Here is a 17831-nt window from a genome sequence, read left to right on the forward strand (position 1 = left end):
GTAGTAGTCACTGGCAGCATCAGAGATGAAAAGAAGTCTGAGGTGATTGGAACCAGACAGGAAACCAGATCCAGACCCATTCCCCAAGCACTCACTCACTTGTAGTGAAGACTGCCTCGTAGTAAAAGCCCTGGTCTAACATCTGCTTTGATCTGCTCAGATCAGCACAAGACAACCTGTTCTGGAAATCCAGCAGCCATTCTGTCAAATAAAATGACCTAAGGTCCAAGTGCAATACCCTGCCCTTCCACCAGGATAGAAGATTGTTTCAGGGGAGGTTGAATGGTTGGTCTCCATGCCCAAACCAGTGCAAATAAGATCATCATGACTCTCTCATTGCACTGTTTTCCATCATGTGAGAAAACAGAGGAATGGCCCTGTCCCCTTGTGAACATAAAGCCAAGGGGTGCCAGGAAAGATTTTCAGGGCACCAGTAAACACCCTTCCCTGCCACTTGGAGAGGAATGAAGGAGAGAAAGATGACTGAGTTCACCATTGGTGATTGGCATTAGTCCTCTTTGCCATGAGGCTGTGGTGTTTAAGAACTGGCTAGTGGCAAGGAGTATCTACACCCTCAAACTCTCAGAACAACCTGCTCTTAGAGCTAGCCACTAGCTCAGTGGTCCTCAATCTTCTTAGACTCAAAGCACCCCTCAGAAAATGCCAGCTCTTAGCTTTCAGTCTTTTTTTGACTAGGTAAAAACAATAGAGCAATTCTCCTGTTGCAGAGAGCTCAGGTCAGGTCAGAATGTTTTTGATACTCTGGATTCCTATTTTGAAATCTCTGGGTTTAACTTGTGAGTCATGTGTAGGGGTTGCACACCTGTCAGTGCTAATATTGTCTGGCAGTCTGTGGCACCTGTAAAAGGCTGTGTCACTTTGGTTGAGAATCACTACACTAGCTGTTCTGTGCTGGGGGAAGGTAGTCTGCTGTTAATCAGGAGAGGCATTTGTGTGTCAGTACCTGACCCTCCCTGCAGTGCTGGCTCACAGCTTTGTTGAGCACCAGCAGCATTTGGCAATGGTGCTATCCCAGAGCTGTAGGCTGTGTGGGTCTGCAGCACCTTCACGGCCTTTGTTAAAGCAGCAGTTGCTGCTACTTACTGCACACAACTGGACCCAAATAGAGCCAATTTATTGCTTTCACTTCACTTGTGATGTCTGATTATTTTTCTGGGCCACCCAGCCATCACATCTCCAATGAGTGGAGAGGCCTATGCCTTCTGCTCTGGCTTGTATGAGCTTGTGTGGAGTGAATCAGGATTATGGCCCCAGGATTATAGTGTTTTGTTCTCCTGAAGAAAAGGAGCTCACCCAGCCCCTAGGGATTCTCTCATCCAGTTTTCCTGAGAACTATTTCTGACAGAGTTGCCAGGTCCACTGAATTGCAATAGAAGTTGTTAGGGGCAAATCTGACCTGCCCTATGTACTCAGAATGTCCAGCTGAGATTTGGACATTGCCATCTGGTCTAGGAGCCAGACCTGGTCCTACAGAAGCTGAGCCTTACTCTTGCCTTCCTGAACTCAACTTAGATTTTTTTTTCCATTTGCAGTAAATTGCGGCATATCATTGATGAGATGGTGACCACAGAGCGGGAGTACGTGAAATCTTTGTGCTACATCATCAAGAGCTACTTTCCTGAGATGGAGCGCACAGACCTTCCTCAGGACCTGAGGGGGAAGCGCAGTGTCATTTTTGGAAACCTGGAGAAACTCTATGACTTCCACAGCCAGTATTTCCTGCGGGAGCTGGAAAGCTGCTGCAACCACCCACTACGGGTCAGCCACTGCTTCCTCAGACATGTAAGGCATCTATTTTTCCTGTCCTTGTTCTCTGATGAGCTCCGGATAGGATTTCTCAAGGAAGCTGGCATTGTCTGGAAGCAGTGGTGCTCCCTGGTTGGATTGGCCACCTGTGTACTTGCAGTGCTGAGCACTGCATGCTAACTAATCTTGAAAGCTGCATGCTGGGCCCCTGACACCAGAGGCCAGTGAAGAACATGCCTTCTGGCTTTGCAGCCCACATAGCTTTATGGGTGCCACATCGACATTAGTGAAGATGCCAGTAGTGAGTCTGCCAAACCAGCTGGTGTCCACTTTGGAGCTAGGGACCTACAGTTCAGTGAGGATGGTCTAGCCCCAGGGTACATAAATAGGAGCTTGGAAGATGACCGTGTTGCTCTGCCCAGCTCTGCAGGAGTGTCTGCTATTCTCTACATGGGGGTGGTTGATGTTACACTCATCTTGCAATATAAGCAGCTGGAGAAGTAGATGTGCTGACCAATTTCAGCTGAGGCACTAGGCCTGATTGTGCTCCCAGTGACACTAAGAAACCACCTCCTGGCAGCAGGTATCTGTTTTGGTTGTGAGGGGCAGCAGTCAATCAAGGCCCAGTAGAGAGTTGGCACTGAGGGCAGCCCCTCAGGGCTGAGTCTGGATGACAACAGATGTTGCATTCCTCTCCCATTATTCTTTGCTACTAGGGAAAACTTTCATGGCCACAGGACCTTTGCTCCTTGGAATCCATCTGCTCCTGTGGCTTATCCTCCACCTCATCCTCTGTCTGTGACATCAACTGGAGTAAGACTCACTGGACCAGATAATCCCTAAGAGCAAAGATGGACCTCTCCTGGCTGTGGCTCTATTAATCTGGCAGAGAGGGAGAAGAGTGCAGGGAGCATCGGCTCCAAGGCAGAGGTGGTACATTGCTCTCCACACCAGGCTTCAGCTGATCTCTAATGCCAGTTAATCCTGGTATCTCTTTTCATTCCTGTTCAGTAGTGGCAGCCATGTCTGAAGGCTGTGGGACCTTCAGTGAAAGAGTCATAGGAACCATGTACAGGGCAACCATAAACAACCTGCCCTGCCATTGGGAGAGTGTGAAGGGGCAAGCCAAAGTTCCTGTCATGGTGCCAGGAATGCAGAGGGACAGCAGTCCTCCCCAGTTCCCACTAACTAACCCCTTGTGGGCCCACCCCATGTGACAAGTGGAAGTCATGGCAGTTGATACAGGCCTACAGTAGCATTCCTCCACAAAGGGAAAGGGCAATATGATGGCAAGGTCTTGTACAGCTACAGCCCTGTGGCTCCAGTGAATGAGAGCTCTGGTCTCATTCAGGATGTGTTTGTTTGTATTGCAGAAGGACCAGTTTGGGATGTATGCATTATACAGCAAAAACAAACCCAAATCTGACTCGCTGCTGGCCAGCCATGGGAACACCTTCTTTAAGGTAAATCCCACTGCATGACATTTGCTGTGCCCAGACCAGGGATCCTCCTGTTTGTTTGCCACTCCTTGAGCTGCCTAAACAAGCCCGGCTCCTCTTCAGGACATGGAGTGATACATCTATGCCATGCCATGGAAAGTGGGCTCTGCTGTCTGCTGGGAATGAGGTCACTTAAAATTGCCTGGCTGGCACAGCTGTCTGTACTGGGTGAGGAGGGTGCCAGAACACAAGGCTGACTGCCCTTCAAAGTGCTCTGCCTTGGAAAAGGGCCCAGCAGATCAACCCTTCTTTTATAATCCATCTGCACGTCCTAACATGCTGCACTCCTGTAATTAACTAGCAGTGCTGAGTAGGCTCTTTGGTAACTGCAAAACTGCTAATGTTAGCTTCAAGGCTTCACGCAGGGAGATGTTCTGGGGAGAGCAGGTTCTGGCTCTGCTCACCTCTTTCTTCTGCGGTTCTCAGTTCAAGCAGGTGCAGCTTGGGGATAAGATGGACTTGGCCTCCTACCTACTGAAACCCATCCAGCGCATGAGCAAATATGCCCTTCTCCTGAAGGACTTAATAAAGGAGTGTAGCGAGGCCCAGGAGCAGGAGCTGGGCTACCTTCGAGCAGCAGAGGAGATGGTGAAATTCCAGCTTCGGCATGGCAATGACTTGCTAGCCATGGACGCCATCCGAGACTGTGACGTATGTAGGGGCACAACATGCTTTTTCCTCACCCTGTATTGGGGGGCTCAGTCTACTCCTTTCTGCAGATGGCCACTATCCATCCACCACACTCAAGCCAGTAGGTCTCATCCATGTAATGCTGCCTATGGAGATGGAAACCCAAAGCCACCCTGGCATTAGCATTTGCCCTTTGTGTCTTTGCCATCAGGAATACAAGACAGCTCAGCTCAGCCCTTGCTGTAACCACTAGCCAGAGCTCACCCCACACTCAATAGACTGACCAGCACCAAGAGCTAGGTTAGTGACAAAGGCTATAGCTAGAGACACTGCTGCCAGTGTGAGCAGAAACCACCCACCCAGTAGGTGAAGAACCACTCTTTGAAATGCTCCCCCATAGCCTTTCCCCCCATAACCAAAGGGCCTGGATTGCAAAGAGAAAGGGCCTCACTCCAGTTTCCACCATCACTGACCTCCAAATTAATCTTTGGGTCAGACTGCCCAGCTTTGCTGAATGGAGCAAGGATAATCCCAGCAGTGCCAGGTGCCTGAGGGAGGCAGAGTTGGGAGCACGAACTTCCTCGCCAGCTGGAGCCCTGGGGCTAGTGTTTACTATGCCTTCTAAAAACCATGCTACCCCCTGCCTTGCCCAATGGGCAGTGTCCCCTGTGGGCAGAGTGTGCCCTAATGACCAATGCAAAGCACCCTACAGACATGGTTCACATCCCTTTCTGCACCTGGGTAGGAGCAGAGAGAGCTTTCTCTGTTGAAACAGGACAGTGTTCCCTAAGTATCTGTGCTAGGCCTTGTTCTTAGCAGTGCCGAGAACTGCACCAAGCTGCAGCTCCATAAGCTGCCTAGTGGCCCAGTGTGTAACCCAACCAGGAAACTATTCTTAGAATGGCCACTGAGCCAGCAAGTAGCCTGGGGCAGAAAGGGAGAGCTCAGGAGCATTTCAGAAGGTGGCTCCATGTTCCCATTTGCGGGTGGTTTCTGTTGATATTGGTAGCAATATTTCTTAACTGATCATTTGCCACTTAGATTCATAGATTCACTTCTTTCTTTCCTCTTCACCAGCTCTTTGCTCAGCTGAAACAGTTACTGTTACATGCACTGCAATAGCAGCTAGAGACCCCACATGGGGTCAGTGTCCATATTTTGCTAGGCACTGTACAAATCGTGAAGCTGCAGCAGGGGCAGTTCCACTCTCAAGGAGCAAGAAGGTGCCATTGTAGGTAGCTTCAGTCTTGGCATGCAAGTGACAGCTGTTCCTGTTCTGATAGGGTGATGTGCACCCCTACTGAGGGCCAGCAGAGGTCTTGGAACCCTGACCAGCTTACATCCACCAGTGCAGATGTCTGGTGTTGTCTTCTGTGGTGGACATCATGCTTGGTGGCTCTGAGCCAGGGTTCCTGGGTGAAAGGGAGGTAGAGCCTCTGATTATTCTTCGCATTGTCCTTTCAGTAAATACCCTCACTCAGTGACAATGGCTGCAGTGTCCCACCAGCACATGGGGGGGATGGGAGATAAGCCTGTCTGTCTTGGCATCCTGGTCCCCACTACCACACACAGATTCTTAGTGCCTGCAGTTAGGATCTTGCTAGGGGCTTCAGTCCCTTGCAGTCCAGCTAACATCCCTGCTTCAATGGGTGAAGTTAATGGGGGTGTGTTCTGTGACCAGGTGAACCTCAAGGAGCAGGGGCAGCTGGTGCGGCAGGATGAGTTCACCATTTGGTTGGGTCGCAAGAAATGCCAGAGGCATGTCTTCCTGTTTGAGGACCTGATCCTCTTCAGCAAGCCCAAGAAAATCGAGGGAGGCTTTGACGTGTACATCTACAAGCGCTCTTTCAAGGTGAGCAAGGCCCAACTCTGCCATGTGCCCCTCAGCAGCACTGCCCCTCAGGGATGCCCTGGAAGCATTGTTATTACAGCTCACTGGGTGAAGGTACAGGGCAGCGGCTGCCAGCCCCAGGCATGAACCAGACCCTCATACAGTTCGGTGATGCACACAGAGCCAGATGCCAGGCCTAGCCCCAGGGAACTCGTAGCTACCTGTGAGATGGGGACAGACAGGTGGGAAGGGTGAGAAAACCAGATATGTGCGGCTCTATCCCCACCCCACATTAGGACCACGCTGATGGGAGATGGCTCTTGCTCCTCTGCTGCGGATAGGGGGTACAGCCTGTAAAAGAGCTGCTTTTGTGCTCGAGGCCTGGCCACATTTCTATGCCTAGGCCACCACAGAGAAGGAGCCAGGGAAGTGGTTGTTGTGTGCCCAGGCCTGAGTTCCCATACAATGGTAAGGGCATCATTGGACACGGGGCTGAGGCCTCCCTGAGCATCGAGGTGTTTGCTTCTGGCAAGGAAGTGGCAGAGGCATATTGCTTACATGCTCTGAGGCATAGTCTGGGGGCACTGATGAAGTCAATGCAGGAGTGGGAGTGGGGAGCAATTTCTGGCCGTCTCCTTGTCCCAACTGACTGGCAAGGCCACACCTGCAGTCAGAGAGGCCAACTGCCTGACCAGTCTCCACACACCTGAGCTCCAGTCCTGCCCAGCCCAGCCATGCACTCATGAGTCTTCCTCACAGGCCCCACCCAGGTTGGGTACAGCAAATTTAAACAGCCCAGATGCTCAAATGTGAAACCTGCCTAAGGCAGTGGATCATCCTCGCCTGCCTACTGTCCTGGGCAGCCTGCAGATCCCCTGCTCCTAGCCAATCCCAGAGATTGCTTCCCGCAAGGATCAGTCCCTCCCTGGCACAGACTCCCCAACTTTCAGAGCAGCTCCCTTGTGCAGCTTGGGCTACTGACTCTTCCACCCACCACCAGACTGCAGACATTGGCCTGACGGAGAACTCTGGGGACAGTGGTCTGCGCTTCGAGATCTGGTTTCGCAGGCGGAAGTCCAGCGACACATACATCCTCCAGGCCAACACAGCTGAGACCAAACAAGCCTGGACCAGTGACATAGCCAAGATCCTGTGGCAGCAGGCTGCCCGCAATAAAGGTACAGCCCCACTCCAGGGATACCTTGTCTCCTCTCTGTCCTCTCAGTGGTGTTGGTGCAACAACTTTGGGTTTGGAACCTAGTCCCCAAAGACTTTGTGCAGCTGTTCTGCCGCCTGCACTATGTGGTGCCCCGCAGTCACATGCTGGCGATTGCTGTCCACTAGCCCCCTCCCTAGGACAACTATGTGCACACTCCCTCACCTCCCATCTCCCCTCAGGCGGGCACATCAATCTCCCTCTCCTAGACCTAGGGCCAAATAAACATCCCCACCAGAGCTTGAGTTGCTGGAGCCAGTAGGGCCCCTCCAACATCTCACTGGGAGCAGCGAGTGTCTTGGGAGCAGCCAGGTCCACATCATAGTACCAGAGAGACCGCAGCCTGTCTAAGGTGGTTCAGACATGGGAACTCTAGGCCCAGCACCTAAAGCAGGGGTTCCTAACGTTTATGTGCCCAAGGGAACATTCAGTTTTAAAAGAAAAAGCAGCGGGCATCAATATGAATATTAAAGTTTAGAATTTAGATCAATCCGATCATCTCATCCATTACTTAAAATTGCATTAGATCCACAACTTCAAAATGCAGCTTCCCTTTACTTTGTATTCTTTTAAAGTTTTGATCCATGGCACCCATGGGCACTGCATTGGGAACCACTAACCTAGAAGATGAATGCAGGCTCCATGGTGATTGTGGGGAGCATGTGGTGCCTGCCCTGCACACTAGACCTGCCTGTGTGGAGCCTGCTTTACACTCTGCTGCTATTCCCCCAGAAATCCGCATGCAGGAGATGGTTTCCATGGGGGTCGGGAACAAGCCCTTCCTGGATATCAAGCCCAGTGAGGCTGCTATCAACGACCGGGCCATTGATTACATCATGAAGGGCAGAGGTAGGTGCTGGCCTTGCTCCCCTCCCAGCACCAGGTAACTGGGGCTCAGTGCTCATAGCTTTCTTGGCATGTTATATGCAGGTGCTAGGACCAGGGCTTCAATTGCAGTGTCCCTGTTTGACCATGCAAATCCCTACAAGCGGACACAGACATCGCTCTCCACCAGCAGTGTCCCCTCTGCCTACAGTCCTTCTTCCTCCTCACTGCTTGGCCCTCTCAATCTGCACATGTACCTGGACCAGGCCCTGCTACCAGGTGTGCTGGCCACTAGCCACCCCTTCGACGTTGGCACCTGCATTGAAGAAGATGAGCTGGAGCAGGAGACCAGCAGCCAGCCCTCAATGAGTATGTATGAGCCAGCGGCCCCAGCCCAGTGTCCTGGGAGCATGCTCAACCTTTTCAACACCTTAGACAGTCATTGCTCTGTGGGTCTGGGGCAGCCTGGTCCTCCCCCTGGGTCCCCAGAGCTCCCCTATGTGTCCACCTCATTATCAGGCATTAGGCCACTAGGCCTGGCAGTTAATTCCCTCCAATCTTCAGCCCAGCATATGCTGGGAATGAAGGGATAGGCCAGCCCTAGGACTCTGATATACAAACTGCCTATTCCTTTCCCAGTCCTTTCTCTCTCTGTCACTGTTTGCTGAGGGTTCAGCCATGGAAATGCTAGTACCTAGGTGCCCCAGCATCCAGCCAGGAGGAAGGATGGTCTTGTGGTAAAGGAACCTGGAACCTGAATTCAATTCCCTGTGCTGCTGGTGGCACTGCCTCTTGCCTGTTTGCAGTAAAGAAGGGCACAGAGCAAGTCCTCTATGGCACAGTGAGGGTACTAGGTGCCCCTAGAGACTGAAGGCCCCTGCTGTTGATTGGATTGAGTAGAGACACCTGCCTGGAGTGGGGTGATGAGGAATGTGCCACTGTTGCTAGCAGAGAGTCTGTGTGTTAACAGATTCATCAAGCAAGCAGAACTGCCCCAGTGGAACACTCCTTGATGGCAGGGCAGCACAGTGGACACTCTCCAGCAGGTCTGAGGGGTCTGTCCATTAGGGAACACGCTGCGTCCACTCTGGAAGAGGGTGATCTGGGACTTACCAACCTCTCCTACTGCTGAATGGATTTTCCCTTCCAGCTCTACTGTGTAGCATGACAGTGCTGGTGTTCCCATTGCCCAGGGTGGGAAACTGAGCAGAGAGAGACTGAGTCACTCCCATTGCCTCAGGTTTGCACATAGTCAAGTGAGAAATTGAACCTTATCACCAAGGTTCAGCAGCTAGCCTGTCTTCCAGCCAGTGACCACCACCAATCACCCCCTGTAGCCTCTTTCATCCCAAAAGGTCTCAAGTACTTTATAAACTGAGAAACTGGGAGCATTTCCCCAGCAGCTGAAGTGCTGCTGCCCTCTGGGGTGAGGTAGAATCATGACTCACCAGTTGAGGACAGGAAGTGGAACATTTTGCTTCAGGCTGGCCTAGTAGGTGAGGGTCCTAATTTGGCCAAGAAACCAGGTCTACAACAGTGATTGCCTGAGGAGTACTGATCACTCCTAGAGGGGAGGATTCCCCTTAGTTGTGACCTGTCAGCGAGTCTGCCCTGCTGACTTTACAGTGCTGGTTCCTACTGCACCCATTGCAGTTGTTTTTGCTGAGGTTTCTGAATTGAGCATTGACCAGGCCCAGCCACAGGAACGGGAGGGCCATGGGCTACATAGGCAAATGTTCCAGTGAGTCCAGTATATGCAGCAAGACTGTTCAGGTGTCTTCTCATGAACCTGCCATCTGGTCACAGGCTGCTGGTCACTTACAGACTGTTCCTTCCCTTTCTCCTCCCAGCAACAGAGAGCTCAGAGTCTTCACAGTGTATGTCAGGCAGCGGCTCCAGTGGCTCCGACAGTGGCTGTGTCTCCAGCGCACCACAGGAGAGCTTCTGTGACGATGTGGCATCTCTACTGTACACACCGCTGGGCTCACAGCACAGCTCCATGCTGGCATCCCCGCTGGAGGAGAAACCCAGATTCAGAAACAGCCAGTATATTTCTGCAGTAAGTGAGAGCAATCAGGGCCCTCATATCTTACATACAAACCACTGCCTCAAGAAGCTTTTCTGTAGCAAGGTTGAAGATGTTGCTTCTGCAGGGGTGGACATATGACAAGTTATCACTGATGTGACTTATACCCTTTTGCACACCAACACAAGTTACGTCAGTGTGCAGTGGACAGATATACAGGCAGCAAAAAGTAGCTGTGTGAAGTGGGCCTAATTACAGATCCTCACCTCTGTAAGCAGTGAAAAGGCTACCTTGGTTTAAAATTGACCAGGGCTATGACCCACATTTGGGTATAACGTATATACTGCAGTTGCAGTCACCCTGACTTTGATGGATAACAACTCCATAGTGGTGTGACTTACACTGGTGTAGGGTTGCATGTCATGTGACTACTCCATGTTTGCACTGGTGAAAAGGTGGATTATACTGCTGTAAATGGGCGGTGTGCCTGCACCATACATCAGCCCTGTAGGAGCTAGCAAGGGGAGAGGAAACTTTCTCCCACTGTCTATCCGTCAATCTGTCTGTCCAGCTGTAAATGACAAGACTCCCATGCTCTGCAAAAGGACAAGATCAAGCTTCTAGTACTATGAAATCCTGACTCAGGAATTAGACACCTCTTAGGAGCAAGCAGCATTGCAAAGGGCCTAAGGGCCTGTACAGCTAGACCCCTGCCTAAAGCCATCCTCAGAGGGTCTGCAGTGCCAGCCCACACGTCACTGTGGCCATGGTTTAGAAACCCATTTCAGCTGCTGGTACACACTTGGTAGTGCCCTAATAGGAATGATGCAAGGGCCTCCCCAGGCAGGCCAGGTGTTGTAGGAGCAGTTCCACAGGCAAAAAACTCCAGGTGAGTCACTTAGGAGCCTGACTGTTCTGAGATGCTCGCATTCTACTTTTTTCTTTCCTCTGAGACTCCAGTCTCTTACCCTCCCTGTCCTGTTTGATGGTGTCCTGACACTCAGCATCTCCTAACCCTGAACTAATGCTGGCTTCTCTTTTCTGCAGAAAGCAGGCCAGGTCACCATAAGCCCCTCGACAGTAGTGTGAATCCCTCTGCAGACGTATTCTGCCTAAAGAAGCGGAGCTGCTGTAAGTAGCCTCTGATAGGGATATTCCAGCAGCTCTTAGCACTCGCCAGGTGTGCCAGGCATCTCCTTAGTCAGGGGAACTTCCTCCACAGCTCCCTCTTACCATGTGTTCCACAGGAAGCTCTTGAGATCCTGGCCTCACAGCTCCCCAGCCCCTGAGAGTGTGACTTATTTGATCAGGGAGACACTGGCCCATGTGGTCAGAGATATCTCTTTGAATGCTGTGGGCCTGACTCCCAGGTTAAAAGCTGCAGAGGCAGAATGAGTGAATTTCAGAAAGAGGAAGACTTAAGTTGGGCCCAGTCCCTAATCCTGATCCCAGTGAGCATCCTTGAGTTGAATTTTAACCAATCACCTAACCACTAACCTATCTCTTGGGACTTTCATTTGACAAAATCCTGTTGCTTGCCACCCCCAAGGAACTGGCTACAACAGTCAGTGCTGTTCCTCCATGCCTGCCTCTGGCCTCTGATGTTCAGTGTCTGTCTTTTGAGCCTCAAGAGAGAAGCTGGAGGCTCCAGGACTGGAGTTAGACACGATTGATTGTTGCTGGAGCACTTGTTGAGAAACTGCTTCACTGGGATTGCCTGTTAGGGCCCACCCCCTGCTGTGCTCTGCCTGGTGGAGTTTATCTGTCCTGGAGATGCAGACTGACTACTGGGCAGCAGCTCTGCAGAAAAGGACCTGGGGGTTACTGTGGACAATAAGCTGAATATTTGCCACCAGTGTGCCCTTGTTGCCAAGAAAGCTAACAGCATACTGGGCCGCAATGGTAGTAGTGTTGCCAGCAGGTTGAGGGAACTGATTATTCTCCTCTATTGTGCACTAGTGAGGCCACATCTGAAGTACTGTGTTCAGTTTTGGGCCCCCCACTGCAGAAAAGATGTGGACAAATTGGACAGAATCCAGCAGAGGGCAATAATGGTTTGGTGGGGCTGAGGCACATGACTTCGGAGGAGAAGCTGAGGGAACTGGGCTTATTTAGTCTAGAGAAGAGAAGACCAAGAGGGGATTTAATAGCAGCCTTCACCTACCTGAAGGGTGGTTTGAAAGAGGATGGAGCTAGACTGTTTTCAGTAGTGGCAGATGACAGAACAAGGAGCAACCGTCTCAAATGACAGCAAGGAAGTTTAGGTTAGATACTAGGAAGCATTTTCTCACAAGGAGGGTCATAAAACACAGGAATAGGTTGCCCAGAGAGGTTGTAGCATCTCCATCCTTGGAGGTTTTTAAGACAGCTAAACAAAGCTTTGGCTGGGATGATCTGGTTGGGGATGGGCCTGCTCTCAGCAGCGGGTTGGAGTAGATGTGACCTAATGAGGTCCCTTCCAACCCTAACTTTCTATGATTCTTGGAAAAGCACCTGGAAATTCAAAACCCAAGTGCAGGACCAGGATGTACCCTAGAGGGCATGGGGGAGGGGATGTTCCCACGTGCTGTCAATGACGTAACTTTCTGGTGAATGATTTGACTCTAGGGTAGTGGTTATCAACCTTTCTAGTCTCAAGGACCCCCTTGTTAAACTTGAGGCACCCCTTGAAAAATGCCAGCTCTAAGCTTTCCCTTGTTTTTTGACTATGGAAAAACAACAGAACCATTCTTCTTTTGCAAAGAACTCAGACCACAGCAAGTCAGAATGTTTTTAACACTCTGGTTTCCTATTTTAAATCTCTGGAATTTCACACCTAACAGGGTTAATATTATGTGGGACCCCTGACACCCTTAAAAGGATCTCTGGCTGAGGATCAGTGCTCTAGGATGATCTGGTGAGCTTAAGTGTAGCTGAGAGTGTAGACACAAGTACATTTGGAGCACTTTCAAAAAGAGAGGTTTTCAAAAGGGCAGAAGTCTAACTTGTGTGTGAGGTTGTTACAGATATTAAACCCCCCCCCCCCCCCCAAACAGCACTTTACTTTATAAACTGCTGCCCTCTCTGCTCCCCAGCTTTCCCCCCTAAATTGCCTCCTCGATCCCTAAATCATCCCTGCCACCCCAATCCTCCCCACTACCTGGATTGCTCCCCTGATGTCCCTCAAACCCTCAACTTGCATCTCCTGATCCTTCCTTCTGCCCCACATTGGTCCCTCCACTCCTGGATTGCCTCCCTGTGACCCCAGTCAGCCTGAGAGTCCTGGAGGGAGCCACTGGAGGGTTCCCCCTCCCTTCCTGCTTCTGGGCTCCCTGCAGACCATGTCATCCCCACATGTCTACATCTTGCCTTCACTGGGTCCTACAGCTGAAGAGGAGTAGTGGGGAGGGGGTGGAGAAGCAAGGAACTGCTGGACAGCTGCAGGGTTCTTGGGCTAATCAGGGAAGCAGGGCAGTGATCCAGGGGTGGAGGGGCCTATTGTGGAGCCAGGGAGGGGGCAATCGGGGGCCATCCAAGTGGCACAAGAGAGTTCTCCCCCTCCCCCCGGCATATACTGTGGCTAGAGAGCTGGTGAACACAGCAGGCACAGAGTTAGCACCCACTAACTCTTATGTGCAATCTCACCCTTAAAGTTGGAGTGAATGTTGCTACATCTGAATGATTCTCAGCACATTCACACATAACAGAACATACCAGCTGCTGCCCCTTTGAAGCCTTCGCCTTCTGAAAGGATTCTGAATGTGTGTCCGTTCTAGAGACAGCGCTGGTGTAGCTGAGAGGAGGTGCCTATGGCTCATATGCGGAGGAGAGCAGGATTTCTCTGCTTCACCCTGGTCTGGATTGCAGGCCATGGGGGCTGTGGTACAGTCTGCACTCATAACACAGAGGGTCAGAGGTTGATTCCCAGCCAGTACAGGGCTGGTCTTACCTTGAGGAGGTTGGACTTCACAGCCTCCTGAGGTCTTTTCCAATCCTATTTTTCTGTGATCCTGTGAACCATGACACCATATTTCATGTGAACTGGCCTGCATCCTGTCCCTAGCCAGCTGCTTGAAACAGCCTTTTTAGTAGAAGGAGGAGGAGCTCCCAGGGAAACTTCAGAAACCTAGGCCTGACTGCTTCTTAACCAAATTTCTGTCTGAGCTGGAAGCAGCTGACTGCAAAAAGTAGGAAGGCAATAGTGCACTGAGGTCTAAGCTGCACCTTGGGGCTGCTGTCTTCATGCTTCCTGCAGTGGAAGCCAGTACTGTGGATGCAGCGTGCAGCAACCAGAGGGTGTGGAGAGGGGATCAGTGCAGAGACAGCATATGCATTTTCTAGGATAGAAGGAAGGAATGTGCTTTTTCTCTGTATGCTCCTTTCCAGGGAAGACAAAGGAGCTGTAACCCCTTCCCCCAGAAGCAGGTCCAGCACATCTAGTTAAAAGTCTCTTTAAGAAGGACCATATTCATTTGAATATTAAATGCCCTTGAATTTAAGACCCATCCAGATTTTCTGACTGTCCATTTAAGAAAAAAATAAACCAGCAAATAAACATTTAAAAGGATGCAACTTTGATGATGCATATGAGAACCTTTTACTTTTTATATACTCTAAGATGCAGCCATTCTTAGAATAAGTATTAAGTTTTAAAAGGTGCGTCTTCTGTTCTAAGGTATATGGCAGTTTTTGAAACAATTGCCAGGCCTTGGGGAAATGGTGGCCTGAATCTGGCTGCAGCAGCATGTCATGGGACATACTGCCATGGGAGAGTGCAGTGAGTCTAACCCTCTCTGTGGTGCTTTTGTTTCAGGTTTGATTGCTGCTTCCAGTGAACCCACTAAAGACCCTGGGTCTTTGACCAGCAGGAGGAGGAGTACATTTGTGGAGGCATGTTCTCATGAACAGGCCATTTGGTCACCTGTGCAGATGTTCCAGCACAACAGCAGACTCCTTGAAACAGCCCAGAACCTGGCCTTTGGCTGGGGGGCACCCCAGTTAGTTCTCTGTTCTGTAAAGTTACTAGCTGTCCTGCTGGATGGAAGCCAGGGCCTCCCAGCCCAAAAGTCCTTTATTTATGTAATAACAGATAACATAGAAATTTGAAAGAGTGTCCTATTTGTAAAGCTCTGTTGTGTATAGGCTGTGACAACTGATTTGGTTCCTCTTTGCTCAGTGAGCTGCACATTTTATAAAGTTCATGGAAGGGCACAAGGGAAGAAACAAAATAATTAATAAAAATAGCTGAACTTGCCATTTCAGCTTTCTGCTGATCTGGAGTGTACAGATTATGTCCTTCCTCTTGTTTTAGGTTTTCCTAGCATAGCAATAATTTATTTTCTTAGCTTAACCCTTGGTTTTGATAAACCCCCTCTCCTTGTTACAGAGTTTGTTTCTTCAGATGATTCTTCAAGTGCCTCAGTGCTGATCTGCCCTGGTCTCAGTAACTTTTCTCTGCTGTCAGTAGACTCTCCTGTGTCCTTTTCTTATTGGTAGGGTAACTGACAACCAAACCATACAAAAGTAGAGCACATCCTTCATAACAGAAAGGAGGGGACACCCTAGTGGGCAGCAAATTCCCCTAGACGTGGTGTGGGGAATGTGGTGGGGAACAGTCCTACCAAATCCAGGCTTACTCAGCCACCCCAGCTGTTATTTCTTGCGTGTAGCACGGGTCTGGTTTTAGAGAAAAGGGGAATGGTCTATTCTGTCCTGCCTCTGTTTAATTGCTGTTGTGGGTGCAGAGCTCTCACAGGCAAGAGCCCGAACCTTTGGTTAAAATCAGCTTCTAACAGGACAGGGGGTAAGTGGCAGGATACATTACAGGAAATGAAGGGTTGTGCCCAGTGTAGATGGATTGGGATGAAATGGAAGTGCAACAGCCTGGCTTGTCTTTGACTTTAGCTTATCAGAGTTTATGCCTCACTTCAGTTCCCACTCACTGACATTGCGCTAGCAAGTGTGTTGCTACTTCCGGTAGGTTTGGGTAGAGGCTATGACTGAAAGTAGCAGATATTGAGCATGATGAGCCCAATTAATCATGCCACTGAAATGTCAAAACCCCTAGTTTTAACTTAGTGCATTAAAGTTGGAGGCAAAAATGTCCTCTTTCTGAGGCCTCCCGTTAGTAACATCTGAGCTGGGTCAGTAAGGGCTGTCAGTAAAGCCTGACTTAATACTTTCTGAGCATACTTAACTTGTGCCACTTTCATGTAATGCCTGTCAAGGAGACATGAAAACATGCTGATGAAGATCCCATTTACTTTAATTGCTACAAAACCCTCATTCTCAGCTTCCACAATTGCACATCATATCTGGCCTTAATAACAAACACAAGGGTTTCTTTGTCCCTGCAGCTTCTCCATGTATTTGCTGGGTTCAGTCAATTCACAATGCACTGCTTTAGTCTTATACACATTAAATCTCATGGGCACATCCTTTGCATATTAACCATGTTCCTTTTAGTTTTGAAATCTGTGTACTGTACACATGCCATTTATTTTTACCTGTTGTTTATTTTAATAAGCTGACTGTTACATGTTTTTTCAGCCATATTCCTTTTTAGATGACAAATGGGAAGAAAACCAATTAACCACATTGTACAGTAGCAACTAGTGGGAAATGGTTGGACAGGAGAAATCATAAAAAGCAGTTGTGTGAAATCTTTCAATAATGCTAAGCTTTGTGCTGTCAACACAGCAATAGCTGGTGCCACTAAAGAGGGAAAGAATTTAAATTTACCAACAAAACAAGGGGAACATGGAAATATCATTCTGATCAACTTCTGCAATTCCTCAGTTAAAAGTGTTTCTACGTTGCTGGAAAAATCTTTAGTAATGTTTACCTGACACCTGTTTTTTCAGGGCTCAATTGCATTATCTAATAAAGGTTATTTTCTTTGTATGAAGTGTATTTGCACTGCATGTTCATTGCAGGTCTGAGAGATGGGGCAGTAGTATGGAATGCACACATACAGCAGAGAGTGGTCATGTAAAACCAATCCCTGAGACTGAAGCAGATTCTAACCAATCTGATAGAAGGGAAGAGATGACGTTGGTCTGTTGGGCTGGACTAGTGGAGATCTGACATGCAGGGCCAGAGTTGATTCCCTTCTAATTTTCAAAGTTGCTGGAATCTAAAAGGGAGAATGGTACATCCACTACAACAAGCTTAAATTTAGGAGTTTGAAGAAATGTTGGAGACTTCAGCTTCAGGTTTAAACACAGCCAGTAATTTTCTTTTACAAGCCTGGTTCCTGCTTTGAACTCTGTTACCGTTGGAGCTTCTGTGCTGAATAAATTTTTCCTTAGGCTGAAATTCTGTGTTGCAAATTTACCATGAGCCAGAGCTGCTTCATGAATGTTACCTCTGGAATGGGAAGCTGTGTTGATATGTTCACTTGTCAGTGTAGGTGAGATATTTTGCAGTGGTGGCAGAAATCCCTCAATTCAAGGAAGATCTCTACCACAAAATGGGTAAAACCCACTGATAGGTTTTGAGGTGACTTAAGAGTCCAGTCCTTGGGCACCTATACAGTGAGGTTGCTCTGATGCACTGTATTCACAGCACATTGGAGCAGACTAAATTAATCAAGTCTGCTGGAGCATGGTAATTACTGCACTTCCGTAGACTCCAATGTCATGTGTATCAGCGTCCCCTTGCTGAAAAATGGCGGCGGGGGCTCTTTAACTAAAGCTCAGTCCCCCTCCCCCACTACACACACACACACACACACACACACACACACACACACACACACACACAAAATCATAAGTCAAAGATCTGTCTGCAGAAGTTGCAGGTTTTTCTGCAGAGAAGAATAGGCTTCAGGCTGAGATTTTTCTCCTTTTCCTTCCTCTGCTCTCTCTCTGCTTTGCGGGCAAGATGCTTTACCTCAAAACAGGGTGCCGCTTGGTTGAGGTGGCAATGCCAATGGAGTTGGTTGGCATCCAGCTCTTCCCAAGTCTCAATGTCAGCATCTTTTTTCTTGAGGTATGCTTTAAATGTGTCCTACTGCATTGCCTCTGGCCACCATGAGAAATCAGGCTGCTACTAAGC

At 49.4% G+C, this 17831-nt stretch overlaps 1 protein-coding gene across 4 annotated transcripts in view; it reads left to right on the forward strand.

The window, feature by feature from the left end:
• PLEKHG4 (pleckstrin homology and RhoGEF domain containing G4) overlaps positions 1-16680 on the forward strand; it is a 185386-nt gene extending 168706 nt beyond the window's left edge. For 2 of the 4 annotated variants that reach the window (XM_019490982.2, XM_019490985.2), the window contains 8 exons: positions 1554-1803; positions 3141-3230; positions 3693-3917; positions 5578-5748; positions 6728-6905; positions 7676-7792; positions 7874-8137; positions 14587-16680. In XM_019490982.2, the coding sequence (XP_019346527.2) occupies positions 1554-1803; positions 3141-3230; positions 3693-3917; positions 5578-5748; positions 6728-6905; positions 7676-7792; positions 7874-8137; positions 14587-14879 (1588 nt within the window). In that variant the 3' untranslated portion in view covers positions 14880-16680. Of the gene's footprint in view, positions 1-1553; positions 1804-3140; positions 3231-3692; positions 3918-5577; positions 5749-6727; positions 6906-7675; positions 7793-7873; positions 8138-9618; positions 9828-10841; positions 10926-14586 lie in introns of all 4 variants that reach the window. The other 2 variants (XM_019490984.2, XM_014595358.3) reach the window with 2 other exon arrangements.
• Positions 16681-17831: the final 1151 nt, after the last annotated feature.

This window comes from Alligator mississippiensis, chromosome 10, assembly GCF_030867095.1.
Source record: "Alligator mississippiensis isolate rAllMis1 chromosome 10, rAllMis1, whole genome shotgun sequence".
NCBI classification, from domain to species: Eukaryota; Metazoa; Chordata; order Crocodylia; family Alligatoridae; genus Alligator; species Alligator mississippiensis.